This window comes from Dasypus novemcinctus, chromosome 19, assembly GCF_030445035.2.
Source record: "Dasypus novemcinctus isolate mDasNov1 chromosome 19, mDasNov1.1.hap2, whole genome shotgun sequence".
Lineage (NCBI taxonomy): Eukaryota > Metazoa > Chordata > Mammalia > Cingulata > Dasypodidae > Dasypus > Dasypus novemcinctus.
This window is the reverse complement of record NC_080691.1, coordinates 20,656,581-20,683,899: the sequence shown is the minus strand read 5'-3', so window position 1 is coordinate 20,683,899 and position 27,319 is coordinate 20,656,581. Positions and strand designations below refer to the sequence as shown.

At 48.5% G+C, this 27,319-nt stretch overlaps 1 protein-coding gene across 1 annotated transcript in view; it reads right to left on the bottom strand.

The window, feature by feature from the left end:
- Nucleotides 1-26,616, bottom strand: part of CCDC63 (coiled-coil domain containing 63) — a 38,269-nt gene extending 11,653 nt beyond the window's left edge. The window contains exons 1-7 of the mRNA XM_004483012.5: nt 26,513-26,616; nt 25,937-26,109; nt 23,927-24,116; nt 14,161-14,280; nt 10,550-10,731; nt 9,666-9,844; nt 3,537-3,757 (exon numbers count right to left, since the gene is read on the bottom strand). Of these exons, the coding sequence (XP_004483069.3) occupies nt 3,537-3,757; nt 9,666-9,844; nt 10,550-10,731; nt 14,161-14,280; nt 23,927-24,116; nt 25,937-26,109; nt 26,513-26,521 (1,074 nt within the window). The 5' untranslated portion in view covers nt 26,522-26,616. The remainder of the gene's footprint in view (nt 1-3,536; nt 3,758-9,665; nt 9,845-10,549; nt 10,732-14,160; nt 14,281-23,926; nt 24,117-25,936; nt 26,110-26,512) is intronic.
- Nucleotides 26,617-27,319: the final 703 nt, after the last annotated feature.

The window sequence follows — 27,319 nt, the reverse complement described above, 5'->3', positions numbered from 1 at the left end:
TTGCTTATTGCCTGTTGCCCCCTGCCAGGATGGAAGCCCCAAGAGGGCAGGGTTTTTTGTCTTTTTCCTCACTGCCACCTTCCCCACTGTCTAGAACAGTGCCTGGCATGGAGTATGTGCTTAATAAATATTGGCTGGGTACACCAATAACCACAAATATTTTTTACTTTATATATACTAAATGAGAATTATTATGTTAACTTTTAAGGCACCGTTGTAAAGGAAACAAAAAAAAGTTGGAAGGAGGGAAGCGGACGTGGCTCAACTGATATGGCGTCCGCCTACCATATGGGAGGTCCAGGGTTCAAACCCAGGGCCTCCTGACCTGTGTGGTGAGCTGGCCCACGTGCAGTGCTGATGCATGTAAGGGTGCCATGCCACGCAGGGGTGTCCCTGTGTAGGCGTGCCCCATGCACAAGGAGTGCACCCCTGAAGGAGAGCTGCCCCATGTGAGAAAAGCACAGCCTGCCCAGGAGTGGCACCGCACACATGGAAGGCTGATGCAGCAAGATGACGCAACAAAAAAAGAGATGCAGTTTCCCGGTGCTGCCTGACAATGCAAGCGGACACAGAGAGCAGACAACAAGGGGAAAGCGGAGAGAAATAAATAAAATAAATCTTAAAAAAAAAAAAAAAAGAAAAAAAAGCTGAAGGAAATATAACAACAGTAATAACCATGACTGTTTCTAGGCAATGAGATAATGGGTGATTTTTTAAATTCCTTCTATCTTTTGGTAGTTCCCAAATTTTCTATAATCAGCATCTCTTTCCCTTATTGCAATTTTTTAAAAGTTAAGCCTTCCCACTGGAAATCAGGGTTTTCAGGACTTGTTGAACAGGTGTTGGCAGCCCCAAAGGTCACCATTCTGCCACTTTAAAAAGAGCTTAGAAGCTACTGTTCTGGTTCAAACAATTCTACAGATGGGCAACCTGAGGTCCAGCCTGGGCAGGGACTTACCTGCCTTTTATCAGACACAGTCGCAGAAACAGGCTGCGTAGCTCAGGGAGAGGGGACCGTCACGGTGAATGGGAAGACAGCTTGGTTCTGTTTGGAAATCATGTTTTGTTGGGGCCAGTGTCTGTGGCATCCTCACATCCCTCTGCTATGGCTTTTCCCTGTCATCCCACTGGGACTGGCAAAGTGCCCCCTCCTGGAAAGTGAGAATTCAGGGCCCTGCCGGCCCCTGTACCCCAATTGGACTGTCCTTCCTTTAGATCCCTTGGCCAGGGGACCTTCCCTGCAATACCAGAGATGGCCACCAGAGGACAGTAGTGAAGCGCCTAGCCAGAGGTGCCTGCAGGGCTCTGAAGGCCTGCACTTGGCCTCCCAAGGGAACCGGACTCGGACTTTCAGAAATTCAGATTTTCATGAGGAATATTCCAAGCTTTAAATGCTGGCAACTAACAATTTTTAAAGAAATTTGGGAGACCAAGCTAAAGAAGAATGAAGGCTGGGTTCAGGCAGGCTGCGTTATGACCTCCGACCCCAGCCTTCTAGGTAAGGGTGAAGTCAGAAGCTGGAAGCATAATTCTGCTAAAAGAGTTGTAAACTGAATTCTAGTTTGAATAGAGGTGCCACAAGAAGGCAAAAAGGTGAGGTCCCAGGAACTCCCGCCAACGGCCCACTCCACGCCCCACCTCCTTCCCCAGTCCACCGTTTAATGTTGGCTACCGTGGTTTAAACAGAAATGTTCTGTAGCTTTTTTGTAAAAACTTGGAAACTACCACTCTAGTCCAGGCATGCATTCAGCAGATGGGGAAACTGAGGCAAGAAAACACAGGGATCTACCCATGTTTTATCAGACACGCTCATCCTAAGGCTGGAGCAAGGAAGGGGGGATCATCATGGCAAAAGGGAAGACCGAGGTCAGCTCTGCTGGGGAGCCTCTCCTGGTGCCTTCCACTGCCAAGTTCGACTCCCTCAACACCGACACACCCTGGGCTGGGCCTTCCTTCTACTTCGGGTCCACTCTCTGTCCTGCCCACACCCGGGGGACAGTGGCTCTGGGCTCCTGGTGGCTCTGGGCGCTGGGCTCTGCCAGTGGGAGGCACCAGCTGCAGATGGGAGGAGGGAAGGGGGTGAGGTTGGGGGTACTTGCCCCCTTTGCCAGGCCACCAGTTCGGCACCGCTGCCTCGCTTCTCTGACCTGGCTCTTGCCGGCCCTGGGGTCCAGCCCTCTCCCTTCTAGATTTCCATCCTGTCCATCCCTTTACAAACAGCCCCTTTTTAAAAACTCCCCCCCAAATCCCAGCCTTCATTCTTCTTGAACTCGGTCCCCCAAATTTCTTTAAAAATTCTTTGAGTGTGCCATCTGTTTCCCGTGAAGGACCCTAACCCTTCTGCCATCTTCACCTAAAACCTGGACTGTTATTATCTATTCATAGTTTCCTTGAAATCAACTGCTTTTCACTATTTTATTTTTTTGATGTCTATTATTCATCTTGCCCTAAGTCTACCTGTTAAATCACAGGTTTGCCCTGCAAGCTATATTTTCCTAATACTCATTACAATGAATTAATCATTGTGAGATTAATTCTTTCACATGTATTCTAGGAGACTTGCTCAGGATCAGTGTCCACACCATATTTGGGAAACCATGGTGGACTGCCCTGGCGAGCAGCTCTCGTCACGTAAACAGAGCACAGGGACCTTGCAGGGAGGCGTAATTAATTCCCAGGGGAGAATGTGTGCTGAGTCAGGACAAATGAGCAGCATTTCATCAGAAGAAAAGGGGGGATGGGTGAGGGGCCAGCACACCCAGAGCCTTGGGGGAGGGACTGTGCAAGGGGGCTCTGACAGGAGCTGCACCTGGAGAGGCAAGTTGGAGCCAACTTTGGAAGGGACTTGAGTGTCACACTAAGGAGTTTGGACTTTTTCCTGGGTGGACAATTGCAGAGGACATTTATTTATGCTCTGCAGAGTGAGCCACCAATTGAGCCTATTAAGTTTGAGAAATTATGGGCTCAGCGAAGGTGAGCCAGTTTCTTTAGCACAGGACTTGTCAGGGCCATTACAGCAAGTCTCTCCAGGATGAGAATTGACCCACCCTCTCTCCTCCACTCTGAGAAGCTGTGGATGAACAGAAGCGAACATGTTTTAATGCAAAGAGCCAGACTGTAAACATTTTAGGCTTTGCAGGCCACTGCATATTCTTCTTTGTTTTTTCTCATAATTCTTTAAAAATGTAAAAATCATTCTTAGCTCCTAGACTGTACAGAAACAGGCCTAGAACAGCTTTTGGCCCCTGAGCCATAGTTTAGGGATGCCTGGTTTATGGACTATCCATGAGTTAAATGCCAATATTGGGGGGCATGACCACAGTGAATGTAGGCATCCATTAAAAGACAGATCTCGATTTCAGAGAGGTTAAAACGTAGGATGCACACTGGGGAACAACAGCAGTGTTTCCCTAACCGGCTCTTCTGCAGAGTATCCCCGAGTGTCCCGCTTTGGGGAAGGTTGCTGTGGGGGGGCGGGTTGTGGAAACGAGGTGCCGGGGGTAAATCTCAGGCCTCCGGGACTAAGGGCTGCCCACCTGGATCCTCTCGGCCTTCTTGTGCATCATCTCCATGTCGTTGTTGAGCTCCGTGACGTAGGTGAACCGAGCAAAGTTCTTTTCCTCCTTGGCCAAGAAATCCTCAATAAGTTGGTTCAGGTTCCCATTCTTCGAGAGCTTCAGCAGCCGGAGGTGGGCCACCTCGTAGCTCTCAAAACTCTCCCTCTTGCTCTTCTTCCCATGCTTCTTTAACTTGAGATCTAGAAAAGGAAAAGCCAGCAACAGTGAGTCTGAAAATGAAGCCATTCCGATCAGCGCCAGCAGATAGTATGTGCTAATTATGATGATGATGAGGAGGATGAGGATGAGGATGCCTTGGGGAAGGGGCTAGACTTTTCCAGGAGGTGGGACAGAAGCTTCCCTCATTTATTCATTTCATAAATACCTAATTAAGCATTTAGTATGTGTCAGACACTGTGCTAGGCTCTTCTGACACAACTAGAGCTTTTAGGGGATGAGTTAGGTAAAAAGAGAAAAGATAATCCAAGTAAACAAAGAAATCCACTCTTTACAATGTGGCCTGGGCAACTGAAGAGACAAATCAGGTGCTGTGATGGGGACACCGCTACAAAAATGGGCAGTCAGGGGAGGCTTCCCTAAGAAGGTGACATTTAAGCAGGGCAAAGTCCGAGGAAGCGACCAGAGGAGGTCTGGGGGCAGAGAGTCTTAGGAAGGCTCCGAGTTTGGCAAGTTCAAGGAATTAGAACCAAGAAAGTTCTCATCCAAGCATCATTCTCTCCTGCCTGATTAACTGCAACAGCTATGACTCTCTCCTGAACCCAGTCCTGTCTCCTGATTTGGCCTCCATATGACAATCAGAAGGATCTTTCTAGAAGGTACGTCTGGCTATGTGGCTCCCTTACAGGTCGTGGCTCCCCACTGTCCTCAGGGTGAAGCAAAAGCTTTCAACATCCCTTGAAATATTGCCCTGCTACCCATCAGCACCTCGCACATCAGACCCTGTAGCTCCCCTGCCTAAGCTGCCCGATGGTTTCCCACCACACTTCTAAAAAACGCTGAGCTCCCCTGCGGACTACATGCGCTGCATGATCTGGCCCCATCCCCCTGTCCATCTCACCTCCTCCCCTCTCCTGCATCACCGACTCGTTCCTGCCACACTGGCTTCTCTCAGTTCCAGAATACACCAACCTCGTTCCCACCTCCTTGCCTTGGCATGAGCAGTTCCCTCTGCCTGGACCACGCTTCTCCCAGGTCTGCGTGTGGCTGGTTCCTTCGTGTCATTCAAGCCTCCACCCAAATGCCACCTCCTCCAAGAGGCCCCCCTGACCACCCTAGATAAGGCAGCGTCCAGTCAATCTCTAGGAACTACCTCTGTAAGTTTCTTCATCATGTTCATCAGTCCCCATGCTATCAGATTGATTTCTGCATTTGCTTATTTGTTTTCTCCCCTCACTGAAGGTCAGCTCCACGAGGGCAGGGATTTTGTCTTCTTCCCCACGGCGTCCCCGACACCTTGCCTGGTTCCTGTCACACGGTCAGAACTCAGTGACAGTCCCGCAGCGGGCTTCCTCTGGGCACTCCAGTCAAGCACGTCCCCAGCTCTGGGCCTTGGTCGTCGCTGGCCGCTGGGTGTCTCTGCCCCGCACAGTTAGCTTCTTTTCATCTTTAAGGTCATGGCCTCCATGTTCCTTCTGCAGAGACTTCTGCCAGCCACCCTCTCCAAAAGGGTCGTTCTCCTTCCATCTCAGCCCCTTGGTTTCTTCCTTCAAAGGTTCTGTCACCACTTGAAGTGTCTGCATTTGCCTATTTACTTGTTTGGGGTTTTTCTATGTCTCCAGAATGTAAAAGCTCCATGACATCCAGGGCCAACACCATCTTGACCTCTGATCCATCTCTGGGGCCTACACGGGTGCCCACTTCAGGACAGGGGCCCAATATGTTTGTTGAAAGACTAGCCCTGCATGGGTTGGATGAATGAATGGAGTCAACAGGTCACGAAGAGTGTATCTCTGAAGAATCACTCTGCAGGTGGTTTGGAGCAAGATGAGACTGGAAATTTCTAGAAGAAACATGAGGATGGGGCATACTGAATTCAGGCCACCTGGTCTCCACGGCTCACCACGTGAAAGGCTGTGATCCAGGGGCATCTGTGGGACTCCCTCATTGAGGAGAGGGGTTGACCTTGCGGCACGATACACAACGCGCCCACGAGGTGGCGCCAGAACACACAGCCGGGAGGGCTGGGGAGGCGGGGGTCACCCTCCCAGGGCGGGTGGACAGTGAGTTTTTATCCCGAGACATCCTGCGGGGCCTCCAGGGCCTGAAGGATTTGACAGCTCCAGCTAACCTGACGCCAAAAGGGGGCCTGGAAAAAGTTTTGCAAGTTAATCCCGACCACCACAGCCCTCCCTAAAGGCTGCTGGGTCAGGGCCAGGCACTGCTGGGGTCACCCGGGCCCCGCGGTTAGGTTCCGGCCGCAGCCCCGGGCTTACCCGACCTCCCGGAGCCGCAGCCAAGCGGGGGAAGGCCTCGGGCTTCTCGCGCTGGGCTGGGGGCCAGTCCTGGCAGCCACCGATTGGGGGCGGGGTGGGGTGCGGGGGCTCCCGTGGGACTCCCAGCCTTGGGAGAGGCGCCTGGCCTAGGTCTGCGCGGGGCACCGGCATACGGGGCACTGGAAGACAGGGCGCCATTGCATGGGCTGTCTGGGGGCCCCCCTGGGCCCTGAGTCCAGTCCCCGTCCTCACCCGGGGACTCGGAAGTTGCCTGGAGGACCACTGCCCGAAAGGCCACCGTGCAGGCCCGTGGGAGTCCGGGCACAGCGGGGGTGGGGGGGGGGTGCTGGGGGGGCTCTAATATCGTCGTCCCGAAATCGTGAACCCTGTGGACAGAAACGTGCCCTTTCGGTGTGACGACAAATATCACACTATGGAGAACAATAAACGAAAGGCCACGAGGTCCCCGTCCAGCCAAACAAGAGCACGCAAAGAAGCGGGAGAGGCGTGGCGACGCCGGCGCCAGCGCGGGGCCCTGGCATGGGTGGGGTGGCCTGGTTTGGAGTCAGGGCCGAGGCCTTCCCGGTGAAGGAGTCCAAAGAGGCGGAAGGAGAAGAAGAGAAAGGCCCCCCGGGGAGGGGTCGTGTGGAAACGGGGGCGGCCGCCCACCGCCCAGGCTCCCCCCGCAGGCCCCTGCCCGCCCCTGCCTGGGGTCGCTGAGGCGCCGTGGCCCGCTCGGCCCTGCCCCCCGCCCCCCGTGTCGCCCCCGGCCCCCCGTGTCGCCCCCAGGCCGGCTGCGCCTGGCGGCAGCCCGGGAACTTGTGGCGCACCCGCCGCGAGCCTCAGCGCGCCTAGCGGGGCGCAGTGAGACGCGGGGGCGGGAGGCGGCCTTGGAGAACGTTTCCCGCCGAGAACCACCTCCCGGCGGGGTCGTGCCCAGGACCGGCCCCGCACCCTGCCCCGCACCCTGCCCCGCAGCCTCCACGGGCGCCTGGAAAACGTTTCCTCAGGCGCAGCGGCCCGGCGCGGCCTTCCCGGGCTGCGGGGCCTGGATGTGGCCTCCATCGGTGCCTGTGGCCTCCATCTCTGCCTGTGGCCTCTGCACGTGCTGTGCTTGCTCGGGGTGGCCTGTGACAGAGGCGGGTAAAGGCAACTAACTGACCAAGGCATTTTGTCTCCTCGGTCGTTTAGAGCCTCTCTCTAGTAGCTACTTCCCGGTGGGTATTGATATGAAATATAATATTTTCACATTTCGTGCCCACTCCCAAATATCCATCCACAGGCTTCCAGTCTTTCTTTCCAGTCAGCCATACATTTTCTAACTTGGGCCACTTGTCCCACCACACTGCGTGGATAACCAGGCCCACCGCCTGAACCTGTGGGATTTTGACTTACTGTCTTCCACGACCACCTCTGAGTGTGCCTAGAATGCTTCACCCACCCGCCAAGCAGGTCCACGCAGCCGGCCGGTGCCTTCTGCCCAGGCAGCGGCTGGCAAATGGTTAACCATTAGCTCTCAAAAACGGCAGGCACAGATCCACCCCCACGGGTTTATTATAAATGCTACTGATATGAGGATGTGTAGCACATAATTTGCAAAGAATATTAAAATAAATGATAAGTAAACACTAGCCAATTGATTCTTACAGAATGCTTTTGTTGATTTTTGTCAAACTCTGGTATCTGTAGCCAACTTATGTTTGCAATTGACAAATGAGTACTTTTGACATGAATATTGGTTGATATTTTCATTTACTGTAATGAGTAAGACAAAAGCAAAACAAAGATACATGTTTGCACTTCATTCCTTTGTCAGTTATGTGAAGGACTTATTGAGCTGAATGGGATAATAAATAGTTCTAATATTGGAATAATATTTTCTCATTTTTTGTGTGTGCGACTCACAATTTAATGGCTGTAGAAATGATACACTTTTAAGTTTAACCTGGATTATTAAGATTTTTTCCTATTACTTTCTGTCTAGACAATCAACAAAATGATAAGTCCTCATTTGTAGTTCCCCCAATTGACACGGTATAAATACTTTCACGTGGTTGATTTTGAACCAACATGACCTCATTGAATATGGATTTGTGAAAAGATGCGCTGTAGTGCACTATGATCTAGCATTTCCACCATACAGACGCAACAGATGTAAACAATCCTGAGAGCATAGATACTAGTAAAATGTAGTAAAATAATTAGGAACTAATGAAGTCTGAATCTTTGCCTTTGATTTCAATACAATCAATTTAATTGTAAGCTTATATAATTTCAGTTTTCATGATGGTTTTTTCAGGTGGCTTGCAGAGTCCTGGAAATTTAACAAGTGGCTCTCAGGAGCCAGTATGAATCAGCTTGTTTTTAGCTACCTGCCAACTGCTGTCATCAGACAACCCTCAGGTGGCTGCTGGCAGGACTGGTGACAGTTTTGCTACTTGTAGAAAATGTTCTACAAGGATAAGTACCAGCAGGAATTGTGTATTTCTTCACGTGGGCATTGTCTCCGTTGAGGGGAACGAGACCGGTTTTCATTTCCCTAGTTAGACAAGGAACTGTGTTTGCAGACCTTCATTACCTGCCACTGTGCTCTGGGGAGGTTGCAGCTCTTCCTAAGTGGTTCTCGAGGCTACGCCACCCCGGCAGCCCCTCCACTGGGTCGTGCTTGGGAAGACCAGCCCGGGATTCTCTGAAGGCAGGAACTAGTTAACCAGGCAGATTGCTTACCCCTTCAATGGGCCTGCACCTGCAGGCGTCCGGTTTCTTCCTTCGGCCCATTATGGTGTGAGCGAATTGAGGGCTTGCACCTGCCAGGTGATGCGGTTTCTCTTCCTACTCTTTCGAGATCCCACCCTGAGTAGGCCTCACACTGCTCACCTGTAGGTGGGCTGCTGCATTTCAGGCTGTGGCAGGTAGAATAATGTCTCCCCTCCCCGCCCCAAAGATGCCAGCGCCCTAATCCTCGGAAACTGTGAGGCTGTTAGGCTACGCGCAAAGGGGACTTAAGTTTGCAAATGGAGTAAAGGCTGGTAATCAGCTGATCTTAAAATGGGGAGCGTCTCCCGAACTACTCGGGTGGACCCAAAGTGACCACAGGGGTCCTTCAAAGTGAAGAAGGGGCAGAGGACAAGGTCTGAGTGCTGACATGTGAAAAGGAATTAAGCTGCCATTGCGGGCTTTGGAGATGAAAGGGGGCCACGACCAATGGCTGTGGGAAGCCTCTAGAAGACAGAAAAGGCAAGTAAGGAGGTTCTTCCCTCTAGTGTCCAGAAAGGAATGTGAACTCCTTGAGTTTAAGCCCAGCGAGAGTGTGGGAGGAGCAGCACCTCCCCTCCCAAGCCCCCTTCCCACGCCCTCATCTACTCCGAGGCACCAACTGCTCAGAGGGGAGGGCAGAGCCTGGGCGGCTCCACCATCTTCTGGCTACCTGGGTCTCTTGCTACCTGGGTCCAACTCAAGGCAACCACTAGGCAAGGCGTGGGGTGTCGGGAGGATCAGCCAGTCCAGGCCCCCATCTGAGGGCGTGGAGAGAGTGGGGTGTGGAGAGAATGGGGGCATGGGAGTACCACTGGAAGACTTGAGCACTCGCAGCTTAAAACAAAGAAAAAGAAAGAAATAGAAGGTCGGAGAGAGAGAGAAGGCCTGGAGCGCTAACCTTCTTCCTTATTGGCCTGCTCCTCGTACTCGCGGTCATTCAGCTTGATGAGCAGGAAGGACTTGAGCTTGGTCTCATGGGCATAGAGGCGCTCCAGCTCTCGGATCTCTAGGTTGTACTGAGAGATGTCCTTCTGCTGGCGGTCCTTCATGGCCGCCATTCGAGCCATGGCTTCCAGCCTGGGCAAGGGGACACAGAGCCTGAGTCCCTGGAGGCTCCTCCCCCTCCTCCCTCCCTCCACCCGTACACAGGGACTTCCTGTCTGGCCAGTTAATCCTGGAGGCTTCTGGGAACATAAGAACAAGCCTTTTTTCACCTGAACACCTGCTGCAGGCAAGCTCTAGGCCATCCCCAGGAAATTATTTTCCATTTTTCTTTGATCGTCATCAATGCCCCTTGTCAATTCTATGTTCCAGGGACTCCCTCAAACACATGATTTGGCCCTCGCTACCATCCCAGAGCTCCTACAGCGATGTGGAGTCAGGATCCACACCCAATACTGTCTTCCTCCAAAACCTGTGCTCTTCACAGCCACACTGTCCGCCTCTCGCCCCTTTGGGTGTGGAGCCAGGAGACACCCAACCTGCAAGGCAGGGGCACCTGGAGGCGGCGGGACAGCAGAGGTTTGGACCTCAGCTCTCTCACACCCACCCCTTACCTGGATCTCAGGTAAGCACCTTAGCAGCTCTCAGCCTCCATGTCCTTGTCTATAAAACAAGGACGTTAAGTCCTGGGGCAGCTGTGAGGGTTAAAATAATACTTAGCTCCCTGCCTGGGACACAGTTGGTGCTCAGGGTTACTAGTGTGGGGCCTGGAGGTTCCCCGAGGCAGCACACAGGAGCAGAGGGGGCGCAGGGTGGGAACCCCGCTGCTCGGCAGCCCACCTCTGCTCGTAGGCCTGAGCAGACTGCTCGATGGCCACGTTCATGGTTTTCTTCTGTAATGACAGGCGCCGGCGGAGCTGCTGGTAGACGTTGTCATAAGCGGCCTTCTCAAACCGCAGGTCCTCGATCTCCTTCCGGAGCTTGGCGTTGGTGGTCAGCATCTTGTCAAAATGGATGGTGACCTGTGGGAAGGGCTGCGCTCAAAGCAGGGCTCACTCCTGGAGCATGAAACAAGCTTCCGGAGGCAGCTGCGAGTCTGGAGATCTTCTTCCCACTTCCCACCTCCTACTGCACGTCCATGGCCCTTGGAACACTGGATGAGAGGGCTGAGCTGGCCACCCACTGGCTAAGTGGCCTCTGGCAGGTTCCTTTTTTCTGGATCTCAAATTCCTCCACTACCTTTTGGACCTAATTTCCAGTTTTCAGCAATTACAAGGGAGAGAGGAACAAGCTAGATGACACAATGAGGAAACATCGGCCAAATCCAGAAGCTGGAACTTTCTACAGGACAACAGATCTGGATTCTCAAACAAGTCAATGTCATGAGAAAAAGGAAAAGAAAAAGCCTTGGGTGGTGCTATTTTAGCTCAGGGTTCCTGAAATTCAGAACTATTGACATTTTGGGTCAGTTAATTCTTGGCTTGGGAGCCATCCTGGACACTCTAGGATGTTTACCACCATTCCTGGCCTCCAACCACCACAGGCCAGTAGCAACCAGCCCCCTGCCTGAGCTGTGACAACCAAAAGTGTCTCTGGACGTTGCCAAATGTCCCTGGAGGGCAAAATCAATCCCACTTAAGAGCTACAGTTCTAGATCAAAGTAATTCAAGAGACCTAACACAAAGGTATTGTCTGAAGCTTGACAGGACCCAGCTGTAAGGCAGTTTGGGGCCAGCCAGAAAAATGTTAATCCTGCCTGGGTATTAGATGATATTAAGGCATTACTGTTAATTTTGTAAGGTGTGATAATGTGGTTATGAAAGAAAATGTTTAATTTTAAGAAATGTGACATGAAGTATTTAAGGGGCAAAGTATAATTTGCTTTAAAGTACTTCAGGAAAAAGAGATGAAGCAAATATAACAAAGCATTAACAATAATGAAATCTAAGTGATGGATATTGGTGTTCGTTACTTTATTCCTGCTATTTTTTTTTTGTCTGTCTCAACAAATTTGTATCAGTAAAAAAGTTTTAAGAAAACAGGTGATGTGAAATGCTCCCAAAGACACTAAAAAGAAACAACTACAAAAATGTTCTTAATGTTAAGAAATGAGATTTGATCAGAGGTTTTCAAACACGTGCTGGGAAACCTTAGGTTTCTGCAGGGCCAGGACTGGAGTAAGGCAAGTGGGGCACCCAGGGTGGACAATTTAAGGAGGCCCTCAATCTCAGATGTTGAGCCTGCACTTCCACAAGTCTGGGAATGAAGGGCCTCCTTAAATTTCGTGGCCTGGACTCCAGCTGGTCTCACCATATTCCCTGCCCTAGATTTGGCTGTGGGGAGAAACACCGGGGAGCCAGAGTCCAAGGGAGCAGGGCATTCTTAGTCTGCCTTTGCCCATCCTCCGCTTACTCTTAGGAAGCTAGGCATGATGGCTCCTTTGCTCTTTAGTGTGAATTTCCTTCCAGGACTGCTACCCCTGTCTCTAATCTTGGGATGAAAGATCTGACCCATGGGGAGGACTCTCAGGCCCCATTGAGTGCATGGAGGAGATTTTAGGGGCTCAGGGGATATTCTGGATCCTGACATCACCTTCTGGCATGGTTTCCTAATCTACTAAAGGTGCAGCCAGACCTGGTCAGAGAATAGAAGAGGGGACCAGCTTTTGTTGTTGTTGTTATTGGTTGGTTTGTTTTTTAGAGGGGACCAGTTTGAGATACAAAAAAAGGAGACCTTTTAGAAATGAAAGAGTGGCATTACTACCCAACTTACAGAAATAAAAGAGTTAAAAGGGAGTGATGAATTGGACAAATTCCTAGAAAGCTGTGAATGAATAAGATTGACTCAAGACGAAATAGAAAATCTGAATAGATCATAACAAAAAAGCAGACCTCTACAGACAAGCCATCGTTAACTCATGCACACACTCATGAAGTCACTTAGTCAATAGATGTTTGTGAGCACCTACTCTGAGCCTGGGGCTGTGCCAAACATGAGTACGATGATTCTTCACGGAGGGCACCCTCAGCTTCACAGAGGGAGCAGATAGTGCATTGCCGGGCCCTTGGAGATTCTGATCCAGTGGGTCTGGAGGGAGCCCAGGGATCTGCATTTTAACACATATCTTGGGCATTCTGAGGCACAGCTGTGCATCACTGTGCGTGGATAATTAAAAAGACACCAGCCTGCCCTCGAGCAGCTTCCATGGGGGTAAGGCAGACTGAGACGTGGTCCTATCAGCTCCAACCACGCAGGGTTAAATCATGGTGGTTGGTATTTTGAGGAAGGCCCGCTCCAAATCAATTCCCTTTCCCTTTGTCTTGGCTGAAGCTATGGCACTTCCAGGTTCACAAGCCAGGCTGGAATGTGTTGTTTGTACATGCCCAGCAGTCCTTCTCCCTGCTTTCTGCTTTCTCTGTGAAGCCGCCTCTCTCCCACTCTCAGCCCACAAGGTTAGAGGAGGCTGCCCTCCCCAGACTCTGTTGAGGGGTGGGGTCCCAAAGGTAGTCACATGACTCAGGTCTGACCAATCTGTCTATGCCATCCTTCTGGCCACAGTGATTGGTTCAGAAGGGCACATGACCCAAATTGGCCAACGAGCACACTCCTTAGTTACTGGTGATTGAACACTTAGGAAAGAGATGCTCCCTTTTCGCTGGCACTGCTAACCTAGAAAGGTGGAAGACTAGAGCAGCTGGGTGCGTCCTTCACGTGGGGCTGCCCAAGAAGAAAGTCTTCCCAGAGGATACATGGACAGAGAAAGTATCCTAAAGACATGTTCAGAGCACACGAATCCAGCTATGCCTGAAGGCTCCATTTCCACCCCCAAATTTTTCAGTTCTATGACCAATAAATTCCCTTTGTTTGCTCAAGCTAGTTTGAAATTTAGAGAATCCTGCTGAACACACAAGTCGCTGTGAATTATGGGTGATCAGGAAACACCACTTTTCCCTTTATCATGTGATGCGTGTATATGCCCGATATTTCCTAGAGACGACATTTATAACAACAAAAAGCACCAGCTAAAATAGAGGTATGGGCAGTTGACAAGGGGGGGGGACTAATTCTGCTTGGTGAAAGGTAATATTTAAGCTGTTTCTTGAAAATGAGCTGGGGTTTTTGAGGCAGGGAACTAAGAGTAGGCATCCCAGGCAGTGAGGGGAAAGGATGGGGAACAGCGTGTGCTAAGGTCCAGAGAGCGAGAAGGGCATGCTGGGCAAGAGTGAGCCAGTCAGAATGGAGGGAACTGGGTGGGTGGGGCAGGGTGGATGGTAAATTCTGAAAGACTGCCTGGTCTGTGTGTCCACCCTTAGTCAACCTTTTTCTGACTCAGCTGGTGAAGTGGGTTACATTCTGCTAAGAGCTCTGCAGACATCATTCTTTACTTTGAGCTAAGGGAGCAGAGCTGTTTGCAAAGCTGTTTGCAAAGCTGCAGAGAACAACTTACTTACAAGATTCAAACGAGTTTCCAAAATGTGGATCTGTTTTTGCAGCTTCCGGGGATTATTGGCCTCCTGTATTTTTGTGAAGATCTGTTTTTGGTTAATAATTTTCTTTTCCATCTGAACAATCTGAAAAAAGAGGAATCCCAGCTATATTAAGATCTAGATGGGTACAAATTCTTTAGTTCGCTAATTCAAGTGTGATAAAACAAAAACTGAAATGTTCTTTCTTGTCCTATAAATGGAATTTTAATTTCTCTCTCAGATGCCTGTTCAATTCAACTTAGGTTTAGCCAGCGGTGGGTAAAGCAAGGCAATGTAGAATTTTTGCTCTCATTTGTGCATGTAAATTTCACCTGATCCTAAAGCCACGGATTCCAGCAGAAATGACATTGCCCTCCAAGGGGCTGCCTATAAACTTGTGGAGATGTTTTTTTTTGGCTGTTGTAATAATGGGATCATGGGATGTCACATGTGTGAGACAGTCCCAGACACTCAAGAATTTTTTCCCATCGGCTGTGACTTTCTAATGACCTTATGTACGTGGAAAACCTTTTTTATAATTTTCTATTCCTGACACCAAACTCTTTTTTATGCATAAACAGTAATTCTCTCAGTTTTGTCACTGAATTTCCAGGAATGCAATCTCTATGAATAAAGAAAGGATTGTTGATCTGAGGATTGTGGGAATTTGGCAGGGTACGAAGCTCTAGGAATTGGTTCTTCCAGCAAAACAGCTATTAAGCTGGCAGGAACTGCCTGAATCAACTAATTTAGAACTCTGGAGTGTAGTTGAACACTGCAACATCCAAGGAGGGGCTAGAGGAAGAGGCTGGTAAACTGCAGTAAATATGGGTTGATTTTGCCCTATATCCTGTGATACCACCGCCCCCCTAACCCTGAGGCAGGCAGGAGTGGGGACTGCAGCCTGGCCTCCTGGTGCAGCTTGCTAGTGTCAGGGTGGGCTGTAAGAACCGAGTCCTCCAAAATCCCGAGGGGTGTGGTCTGATCACTGCCTTTAATCTGCTACTTCAGCTCACTGGAGGGCCCGCTCTGAGGTCAGCCATTGTTCCAACTGCCTCTGCCCCAACAAAGGCAGGAGAGGAGTCCTGAAGAGGCACTGCCTATGTTTTTTCTCTTTTCTCTTTTCATTCCCCATTTAGGAGCAAAAGTACTTTAGAGAAGTCAAAAATTGAGGGCTGAGGCTTTCAACAACAGCAACAACATACAAATGAGTAATCTCAAAGGAATTGAAAACTAGAGGTAACATGATACTCAAAATGTCCAGTTCCCAACAATTTTTACGAAACACAAAGAAATAGGAAAGTATGGCCCATTCACAGGAAAAAAAGAATTTACAAAAAAAATCCCTTAGGAAGCTCATATATTTGGAACTATTAACAAAGACTTTATTTTTTTTTAAAGATTTATTTTTACTTATTTTTCTCCCCTCCACCGCCCCAGTTGTCTGTTCTCTGTGTCTATTTGCTGCATGTTCTTCTTTTTGTCCACTTCTGTTGTTGTCAGTGGCACGGGAATCTGTCTCTTTTTGTTGCATCATCTTGCTGCGTCAGCTCTCCATGTGTGCAGCTCCATTCCTGGGCAGGGTGCACTTTCTTTCATGCTGGGCAGCTCTCCTTACAGGGTGCAATCCTTACAGGTGGGGCTCCCCTATGCAGGGGGCACCCCTGTGTGGTATGGCACTTCTTGCGTGCATCAGCACTGCGCGTGGGCCAGCTCCACATGGGTCAAGGAGGCCTGGGGTTTGAACCGTGGACCTCCCATATGGTAGACAGACGCCCTATCCACTGGGCCAAGTCCACTTCCCAACAAAGACTTTAAATCAACTCTCTTAAATTAGTTCATATACAAAGAAGTAAAGGAAATTAGGAAAGTATTGTCTGAGCAAAATAAAGAGATACAAATTATAAAAAGGAACCAAACAAAAATTTTGGATCTGCAAAGTACGGTAATTGAAATGAAAAACTCAATAGATGGATTCAACAGCAGATTTGAAGAGGTAGAAGAAAGGATCAGCAAACTCAAAGATGTCAAGACGATTGAAATTATTCAGTGTCAGGAGAAGGAAAAAATAATGAAAAATGAACAGAGCCTGAGGGACCTGTGGGATACCATCAAGCATACCAAAACTTGTCTCAGTGGAGTCCCAGAAGAACAAAAGAGGGAGGCAGACAAAGTATTTGAGCAAATAATAGCTGGAAACTTCCCAAATCTGATTAAAGATATGAATATACACACCCAGGAATCTCAAAGAACTCCAAGCAGGATAGACTCTACAATATCTACACTAAGATACACTATAGCAAAACTGTCAAAATCCAAAGGCAGAGAGATCTTTTAAATCACAAGACAAACAACTTGTCACATACAAGGGATTCCCCAATGAGATTAATAGCAGATTTATTATCAGACACCATGGAGGGCAAAAGACAGTGATATGGCACACTTTAAGTCCTTCAAGAAAAAACTCAACCAAGAATTCTGTATCTGGCAAACTTATATTTCAAAAATGAAAGAGAAATGAAGACATTAAGAGATAAAAGCTGAAAGAGTTCATTATCAGAAGACCTACCCTTCAAGCAATACTAAAGGGAGCCCTTCAGGCTGAAATAAAAGGACACTGGTTAGTAACTCAAAGCCATAAGAAGAAATAAAGAACATTGGTAAAGTAACTTTACAGGTAAACATAAAATCCTGTATTATTGTACTTTCAGTTTAGAACTGCTTTCCCCCCATATGACTTAACAGGCAAATGTGTAAATTAATAGTTAAAATCTATGTTACTGGGCATTCAATATAAAAAGATTTTTCTGAGACAAAACAATACAAAGGGGGAGGGAGGGAGCTATGTAAGAGCAGACAGTCTGTGTACTACCAAAATAGGTTGGTACTAGTTGAACTAGGTTGATAGTAGTTTAAGATGTTAATTGTAATTATAAAGGTAACCAGTAAAAAAATAATTTTAAAATATAGAGAAAAGGAAAGAAGAAGGGAATCAAAATAGTACATTTCAAAAAAGCAACTTAATACAAAAAAGGAGGTAATGGAGCAATTGAGAAAAAATAATATACAAGACATACAGAAAATAAATAGCTAAATAGCAGAAAAAAATCCTTCCTTCTGAGTTGTTATTTTAAATGTCAATGGATTAAGTTCCCTATTAAAAGGTAGAGATTAGCAGGTTGGATGTAAAAGTGTGATCCATCTATAGTCTGTCTACCAAAGACTCACTTTAAGTATAAAGACACAAAAAGAACTTTGGATGAATTGTATGCTTTTGTTGATAAGTTTCAATAAAATTGATTTATTAAAAAAAACAAAGAGATTGAAAGAAACAGATTCCATGCAATGAGTAATCAAAAGAAAGCTGGAGGAAGCGGACGTGGCTCAACTAATAGAGCATCTGTCTGGTAGACGGAGGGTCCAGGGTTAAATCCCCAGGGCCTCCTGACCCATGTGGTAAGCTGGCCCATGCACAGTGCTGCCATACACAAGGAGTGCTGTGCCACACAAGGGCGCCCCGCCACACACATGGAGAGCTGATGCAGCAAGATGACAACAAAAAAGAGACACAGATTCCCAGTGCCACCTGATAATGCAAGTGAGCACAGAAGAACACACAGTGAATGGACACAGAGAGCAGACAATGGGGGGGGGGATGGGAGAGAAATAAATAAAATAAATCTTTAAAAAAAAATAAAGAAAGCTGGAGTGGCTATATGTATATATTTTTAAGCATTCACATCAGATGTGTTGTGCTGACATCGTAACAAGGTTTGAGGATGGCACATCTCATACAAATGTATGAACAGGAATGGCTATATTATTGTCAGACAAAACAGACTTTAAGTCAAAAAAGCTTACGAGAGACAAAGAAGATGTTATGCATTTATAATAGGTTCAATCCAGCAAGAATATATGATTATAAACATATATGCAGCTTACAACAGAGCCCCAAAATATATGATGCAAAAATTGACAAAGTTGAAGAGAGAAAGATAGTCCTATAATAAATAGTTTGAGACTTTAATACACCAATAATTGAGAGAATATCTAAACGAAAGATCAATAAAGAAGTAGAGAACTGGAGCGATACTGTTAACCAATTAGACCCAATGAACATATATGGAACACTCCACCCAACAAGAACAGAATACACATTCTTCTCACGTGCACATGGAATAGTTTCCAGGATGCACCATATATTAGGCCACAAACCAAATCTTAATAAATTTTAAAATATTGAAATCATACAAAGTATCTGCTAGAGGTTTGCAATGATTAACAAGCTGTAGCTCAGTTTCCCCCATATGTGTTGGGGAAAGGCTAACCCCCTCCCCCATAAGCCTACAGGCATGGCACTTCCCACAGGTTAAACAAAGAAACCACATAAAGACGGGAGGAAAGTGAAATGGAGACCTTTCCTACTTGCATATCAGAGGGAGATAAAGAAACTCTTTAATCCCTACAAATCAAAGAAACATCTGCTCCTGCAGCATTCCGAGAAAACATAACTCCCTAACCCACTACCCTCTAGTCATTATCAGGGAAAATTTTCACCTCTAGGGCTTCCTATGGGACCCTGCCCCTCACTTGGGCCCTCAACCTTCTTCCCACTCTCATTTCCCCGCCTAGGAATGTACTGTATAAATTCAAATACCCCCTTTCCAGGAGTGGGCTGAAGTCTCTCTTCAGACTCTCACCATGCTGGTGGGGGGCTGAAATCTGTTCTTCAGACCCCCTCCATTGGGAGAACTTCTCAATACATTCTTTCTCTGCCTGTGGTCACATAGGTCTCCGTGTCTCAGTAAGCGCCATTTTTCTCCAACAGTACTTATTAGACCACAGTATAATAAAGCTAGAAATCAATAATAGAAGGAAAACTGGAAAACTTACAAATATGTAGAAATTACAGACTGTTAAACAAAGGAAATTATGAAATATCTTGAGACAAATTAAAACAAAATCACAGTATGCCAAAATGTATGGGATGTTGTAAAGGCAATGATCAGAGGGATATTTCTATCTGTAGCTGCCTACATGAAAAAAGAAGAAAGATCACAAATCAATAACTTAACTTCATACCTAAAGAAACAAGTACAAGAAGAGAAAACTTAACCCAAAGTTAGTAGAAGGAAGGAAACAGTAAATTTTACAGCAGAGATAAATGAATAGAGAATGGATAAACAATAGAGAGAAACAACAAAACCAAAAGTTGGTGTTTTGAAAAGATTGATAAAATTGACAAATCTTTATCCAGACTGACAAAGAAAAAGAGAGGATGCAAGTAACTAAAATCAGGAATGAAAGGGAGAACATTAACACTGACCATACAGCAATAAAAAGGATTATAAGAGGGTACTATGGGGGAAGCTGACTTGGCCCAGTGGTTAGGGCATCCGCCTACCACATGGGAGGTCCAGTCAACCCCAGGCCTCCTTGACCCGTGTGGAGCTGGCCCATGCGCAGATGCTGATGAGCCCAAGGAGGACCGTGCCACGCAGGGGTGTCCCCTGCGTAGGGGAGCCCCACGCGCAAGGAGTGCACCCCATAAGGAGAGCCACCCAGTGCAAAAGAAAGTGCAGCTGCCCAGGAGTGGCGCCGCACACATGGAGAGCTGACAGAGCAAGATGACACAACAAAAAGAAACACAGATTCCCGGTGCTGCTGATAAGGATAGAAGGGGTCACAGAAGAACACACCACGAATGGACACAGAGAGCAGACAACTGGGGTGGGGGGTGGAGAGAAATTTAAAAAAAAAAAAAAAAGGGTAATATGAACTATTACATGCAAACAAATGAGAAAACCTAGATGAAATGGACAAATTCCTAGAAACCTATATGGTTAAGTTGCTGAATCAACCTGACAGCTTGAATTACTTTTGTTCTTCCTGTTACATGAGATCCAACATTTTCTTATTGCCAATCTTTTGCTCAGGGAAAGTGATCCCACCCCAACCCCAGGAGAAAAATCATCATTGGCCTAAGCCAGGGGATGGAAAACTTCTTCTTAAAGGACCAGATATTAACTATTTTAGGCTCTGCAAACCAAGAGGCAACATAGAGGCTGTTATATAGGTACTTATATAACCTCTTAAAATGTAACCTTTTAAAAATGTAAATGCCATTCTTTGTTTGAGTTTATAAACAGGTGATATTTGACCCTTGGGCAGTAGTTGGCTGCCTCCAATCTATGCTAAGCAAATTATAGCAATTCCATTTCCCTTTGCCTGGAAGTGATTGGCCTAGAAGTAGGCATATACCTCATTCCTGGCCAAGGAGGAGAAAAGTGCTGGAAGGATTTTGGGATTCTCTCCTCATAAGAAGAGACTACAACCTAAGTCACCCTTCTTCATACCTTTGAATATGGCTGTGTGAGATGCTGCTACCAGCTAAGCTTTGGCAGCCATCTTGTGGTCATGAGATGAGGGCCAAGAAAACAGAGAAAAAAGACCAACCCATCATTGTGGAGGTGCTAAACCCTTCCTGGGATAGCCTATTTCCAGACAGATGACTGGTTATATGAGAAAAACAAACCTCTATTCTCTCAGTTGCTTTTAGCCAAGAATTCTGTTACTTGCAGCCAAATGCATTGTCACTGATACATCAAGCAAGATGGCAGCTCAGCATATCGGGGTTGAGAGAGCTGCTGGGCTTCACAAAAACTGGTGGTATATGGATTCCATTTATGATTGACATTAGTCATGATTGAGACTTTAGCCATAACACACATACACTCCCCCAAATTGCCTCAGAGCAAGAATAAAGAGCTTCATCATTCCTGACAGCCATCGTCCAGTTCTACGGAGTTTTCCTCTCCTGCTCTCGCTATGAACAGGCAGTAACCTCAACACAAACCACCACAAATCTGCCTGTGAAATAGAACTACTTGCTCTAATACACAGGAGGGGGCATCACTCTGAAGGGACTCCCACCCCTACTGGAGTTGACCCCAGAATCCTCAATCCAGCTCCTTGTCAAAGGAAGCTGCGGTATCAGCGTTTCCCGGTGGCTCTTGTGATTCAGTTGAGTCATATTCCCTTCGGTGACTTTATGTCAGAACGCTGCTCTGGTGATGCTGAGAGTAATTAGGTCCCTGCCCGACGGGAGACATTATATTAAAGGCTGCGCTAGTGGAGAAATGTATTGACTAAGCAAGTTGCTGTTTTCCGAACAGCTTATTAATTGTTTTGTAAGGCCGGGCAGGGCCTGGTGAGGGCCTTGGCCTCCAGTGCCCTCTTGCAAGGATGGCGCTCCAGGCTTGGAGCACAGGAGGAGGGGGATTCTGGGACCTGCCCACCCTGAGATTAAACTGGGCAAAGAGCGTCTGTGTTAGGCAGGGAGCTGCAGATTCTTTTGAGGCTCCCAAATGAAGTTGCCTTTTTCTAATGCTTCTGAGGACCTACATTCCCACCTTTTCTTCAATTTTCCCCTTTCTTCACTTTCATCACCTCCTTTCTCATTCGTTCACACATTCATTCTACTCCTAAATGTTTAGTTAAATACCTGCTCTGAATTTGTACAGGGGTTCTTTCTGTTTGGGGTGATGAAAGAGTCTGGGTAATGAGTGGTGGTGATGGCAGCACAACATTGTCTGTGATTAACACCACTGGAGTGCACGCTTGAAAAGGTTAAAGTGGGAAATTTTATGTTCTCATATGTTCTCACAATAAGCATTTTTTAAAAATGTAGTACTGCACAGCACAAAGAGTCAATCCTAAATGCAAACTGTGGACTTCGGTTAATAGTATCATTATTATAATGTTGGCTCATCAATTGTAACAAATGTACACACTAATGCAAAATGTTAATAAAGGGGGAAAATGTGGGGGGGAGGGCTGTACTTTCTGCATTTTTCTGGAAATCTATAATTGCTCTGAAAAATATAAATAAGTTAATTAAAATGCCTATGACAGGCGTGTGATGGTAATCAAGACAGAAATGGTCCCTGCCCTCAGAGAGCCTACAGTCTAGGGCTGGCATCCAGCCATAAAGGTGATGAGCCTTAGGGGAAGGGAAGGGGAAGTATTTTGAGTGCGCAGGCTGGGGGCATCTAACCGGGGAGGAAGGAGGGACGACGTTCCAGCAGAAGGGGCCTTCGAGCTGCCACCTGAAGGATGAAGAGTCCCCAGGCAGAGCGCAGGCACGTGCCAAGGCCTGGACGTGAAAGTTGGCACAGTGGGTTCCAAGGGCGTGAAGAAGGTCCGGGGGAGGTGGGGAGGGCAGGAGAGACGCCGGAGGCGGCAGGACAGACAGATGCAGCAGGGCTGGCGGAGCCGGGCAGGCACGCGGGTGGCGGCCGACCTTTAGCCGAGAACAGGAGGAAATCGCTGAAGAGGTTGAAGCAGCGGAACGAGGTAATGAGAGTGCCATGTTCATTCGTTCAGTGGCTACTGACTGAAGCGCCGCTACGGGCCACACACCCACACTTGCCCTCATGGAGGTGACAGGCTGATGGACACTCGTATTCATGTGCAACCGTCAAGTCTGAGAAGGGCTACGGAGGAAGCGATCAAGGGCCATGACAGAGCTGGAGGGACGTCTCGGGAACTTGTGCCTGCTCCCCCCACCCCCGCCCCCAAACACTCTCCACCCAGCGGCGCACACCTCCGCCCCGGAAGTCTGGCCTCTGTGGAGTCCCAAGGGCTCCACCGCACCGAGGATCCAAGGGAGAGAAGAGCTGGGGAAGGTCATTCTCTGGCTGGCTCCTGCTCTCCAGGCTCCCAAGCGGCCCCTCCCCAGACCCTGACAGCTCCCCCAGCTGCTAACGCTCCCCCTCACAGCCGTGGAAACGACCCAGTTACACAACTCTTCTCAAAGTGCCCTGCCGGGGCTTCTCCTTGTTCCTGGCCAGGAACCTGACCGAGGCAGGGGGGACATAAACTGGAGAGAGGGACCAGAACAGGCCTCTCTGAGAAAATCACCTTGAGGATGAGACCTGAAGGACTCAGTGGGGGGGAAGGCACCTGTGCAAAGGCCCGGAGGGGAAAGAAGCCTTGAGTGTTGGAAAACAAGTCCTTTGTGGCTAGAGTGAGATGAGTGGAGGGAGATGAGTGACTTGGGATGAGGCCAGAGGGATAGGCGGGGGCTAGAATCATACGGGGTCCTTCAAGCCACAGTCAGGGCCAGCGCCACTCAATTAATGCGTTCCCCAAAGGCTCTCTGCCTGCGGATACATGGTAGGGCTGCACTTCCTGGGTCCCCTGTGGATGGGTAGGGACACATGGCTATTTTGAGCTAACGAATCATAAGCAGAAGTGACGTGCGTCACTCTCAGGCTGAAGCACTTCATTGCCAGTGTGAGACCCTCCAAAGCTCTCTCTCTCTGTCACAACACCTGGCTGCCCCTAGGCCTGACCCCAGAAGGAAGAGCTTCAGGAGCCCCTAGGAGACCCACGGTGAATGTGTAGCGTGAACAAAGACGAAATCTTTTTTGTTTAAGCCATTGAGACTTGGAAGGGGATGTTTGTTACTGCAGTAACCTAGCCTCTCCTGACTGCTACAGTAGGTATTCGGGAACTTACTCTAAGTGTAACGGAAAGGCACTGGAGAACACAGTGGAGGAATGGATTAATGCAGCCAAGTCTAGAAGCTGAGAGCAGGGGGTGATACAGGTGACAGTTAAGCACAGTCACATTTAGGGGGCTCTCCAGAGAAGTCGCTGTGGATTTGGGGTGGCTACTGGGTCACCGAAGGCATCACTCCTTCCCCTGGCTCCGGGTTCTGGCTAACCCCTTGCGAGAAAAGCCGCACCTTCTCATCCAGTTCAGCCAGCAGGATTTTCATCGATTTAATCAAGGATTCGTAGTCCTCCTTGGTTTGCAGCAGGAAACACAGCTCCATGTAGTTTTTCTCATTCAGGTTCAAGTTCCTCGAGGACTTTATGAGACTCAAAATCAGGGTGATCTCATTCTGCTCCTCTTGCAAGGTCTTGATTTCCTTGCTGTTGGGAAAGCAGCACACGGTTAACCCTGAACCCGAGTCCACCTTGACCCAACACTCCAGGCACCTTAGCCCTGAGAGGTACTTCCCACCTGAGCTCTCTAGAGAGGAGGAGAGTGGAAACGGCTTGCCCAGTGTCACGATGAAAGTCTAGAACTCAGGCTGCCACTTCCTTTTCTGAGGGGTATTGTTCTCCTAGAGAACGATTTACAGCTGTGCCTGTCAAAAACCACTCCCTGACCAAGTTCCCTTTTGCCAGCAGCTGTGCTATGACCCGGAAAGGACCTCTTGTAACGAGGGGCAAACATATCAGATTGATTATTTTCAATTTTGCACCATCATGGAGATGACCAGTCACCGCTAACCGCCATCTTCTCCCCTGCTTGGGCTGCTAAGGATTGATTGAATTGGGCAACGTGCATCTCTGTTCCTTTCTCTTCCTCTCTCTACTCTGGCAAAGGGATGCAGTGGGGGTGAGTAAGGAAGAAGGATGTGGACAAACAGGGTGATTTCGAGAAGAAGAAAGGAGGCTTGGGAGATTGCACAATAATTAGAGGAAAATGGCACAGAGGTCGAGTTTCTGGCAAAGTCGAGGTACCGGATACCTGCTGTTCAGTGTGGTTTGAGACCAGCTACATCAGCATCTTTTGGAAGCTTGTGGAAATGCAGAATGTCAAGCCCCAAACAAATCCCAGGACTCCAGATCTGCTTTATAACAAGATCTTCAGGTGATTTGTATGCACATTAAAGTTTTGGAAGCAGTACTTTAGAATAGCAAAGACTATTCTAGAGCAAGGGTCAGAAACATTTTTCTCTGTAAAGGTCCACAAACTAGATATTTTAGGCTTTGAGGGCCATTCAGTCTTTATTGCAACTGGCAGCTCAAAAGTGGTCAGAGGCAATATGGAAACAGATATGCATGGATGTGTTCCAATAAAACTTGATTTACAAAAACAGGCAGTCAGTTTTGGCCCATGGACCATATAGTCTGCTGATGCCTGCCTAAAGCAGCCCTGCCCAGTGGAACATTCTGTGACAATGGAAATGTTCTATAGCTGCGCTGTCCAACAGTATCCACTAGGCACATGTAGCTACTGAGCACTTGAAATGTGGCTCGTGCAACTGAGAAACTGAATGTGAAATTTTATTTAATTGCAATCGATTAAAATTTTAAATAGCCAGGAAAGTGGATTTGGCTCAGTTGATAGAGTTGAGCCTACCATATGGGAGGTCCAAGGTTCAAACCCAGGGCCTCCTGATCCATGTGGCGAGCTGGTCCATGCGCAGTGCTGATGCACGCAAGGAGTGCAGTGCCACGCAGCGGTGTCCCCCACGGGGAGCCCCACGCACAAGGAGTGCGCCCCGTAAGGAGAGCCACCCCATGTGAAAAAAGTGTAGCCTGTCCGGGAGTGGTGCCGCACACACAGAGAGGTGATGCAGCAAGATGACACAACAAAAAGAGACACAGATTCCTGGTGCCGCTGACAAGAATACAAGCAGACACAGAAGAACACCCAGCGAATGGACACAGAGAGCAGACAATGCAGGGGGGGAGGAAATAAAAATAAACAAATAAATCTTTAAAAAAATTTTTTTTTTAAAGTAGCCATATGTGACTGGTGACTGTGGGAACGGAACCCCTCGCTCGCATCAGGGTCATGCACTGAAGGCACCCCAAGTCTTCAGGCAGAAGCCACTGGGTCCCCAGGCTGGCTTCAAAAGCAGGCCCCATCCCACGACCACATGAGAAGGTAAGTGCTGTGAAACCACACCCTCAATTTTCTCCAAGTTTACTCACTACAAAACCGAGCTGTCACTTACTGCTGATTTGCGATCTTCTGCTGGGAAAGGAAGTTAAAGTTCTTACGGCTTTCAACCATCTTCCTGAACTGCTGCCTCAGTTTACGAAGCTCCATCTCCACCGCTTGCTCTTTGGTGGTCTTCTCCAAAGGTTCCTGTGGAGCTCCAGAGTCTTTTCTCCTGTGCTTCTTTGACTGGTGAGAAGGGGGGCAGTGGGCAATTGGTTACATGACTAGAGAAGCCCGTGTTTCGGCTCAAGATGGGAGTCAGAGGGGAGTGTGGGCAGGGCTGGAGGTGGAAGCCACATGGTGGGTGATGTTAACTGCTTTGGGTTGTTCCATGGAAAACCTGCCCAGTGGAGAGGAGGCTGGGCCTAACAGGGCGTTCTTGGGAGAATCAGGTTCAAGTTCTCTCTCAGCCCCTTCCTGGCTATGTGACCTTGGGCAAGTGACTCAAACTCTCTGAGCCTCCAGTCCCTCTTCTATAAAATGGGTACGCATAGATTCGTTGTCAGGATTAAATGAGCTAAGACATCCGTAGCGAACGGCACAGCGCCTGACCCATCGTTAGCGCCCAGGACACAGGAGCTATTACCACCCTTGGCATCTTGAAGGAATCACGCTTTCCCTCTGCTCAGACAGCGGATACCAGCAGGTCAAAGCCAGCAAAAGCTTCTTTCTCTCTCTGCAATGCCCTGTCCACAGTGGCGAAAGGAAGACAACCTGTGAGCCAGCCCTGCTGGCGCTCCTGGACGGGGCGCCACCTCCTCCCTTCCCGCCGCTCGCAGTCCCTTCTCCCTCAGCTTGGTACACGAGGAGGACATGGCAGATGGCTGCACGGGTGTGAGAAGAGTGACTTCAAAAAAAAAAAAGCACTGTCTGCCTGAAACTTGTTCCTCTCACGATTTATTATTAGGAGCTGGGCAGATGGTTCTGGAGTGTCAGTTACCCTCCTGCTCCCTGTGTTCCCAAAGAAAGGTGGGGGCAGCAAATGGCATCAGGGTGGTGTGTCCCCTGCTGGGGTCAAAGTGGAATTCTCCCACCTTCAGCTCCAGCTGTGGGTGGACTCCCCCGTTTCAAGCAGGAGCCAGTGAGACCCAGAGGCATTTTTATAAGGTTTTAACTTGGACCGCACCTGGCCTCCAGGTAACGGGGAGGAGGAGACCCACTGCAACTCCACCCCCTGGCTCCAGAGGCTGGATTCCTGAGGCAGAAACTTCTAGTGTCACCACCTCCTAAGGGGTCCTGCCGAGAGCAGTTAAAAAGCCCTGGTTGCCCAGCTAATCCCAACGGCCTGCAAATCCCTCCTCAGCCACTGACTAATCTTGGGAAACTCACTTCAGTGCCCCGGGTCATCTCCTCCTCATCTGGAAAATGGGAGAAATTCTAGAAGCTACCTCACAGG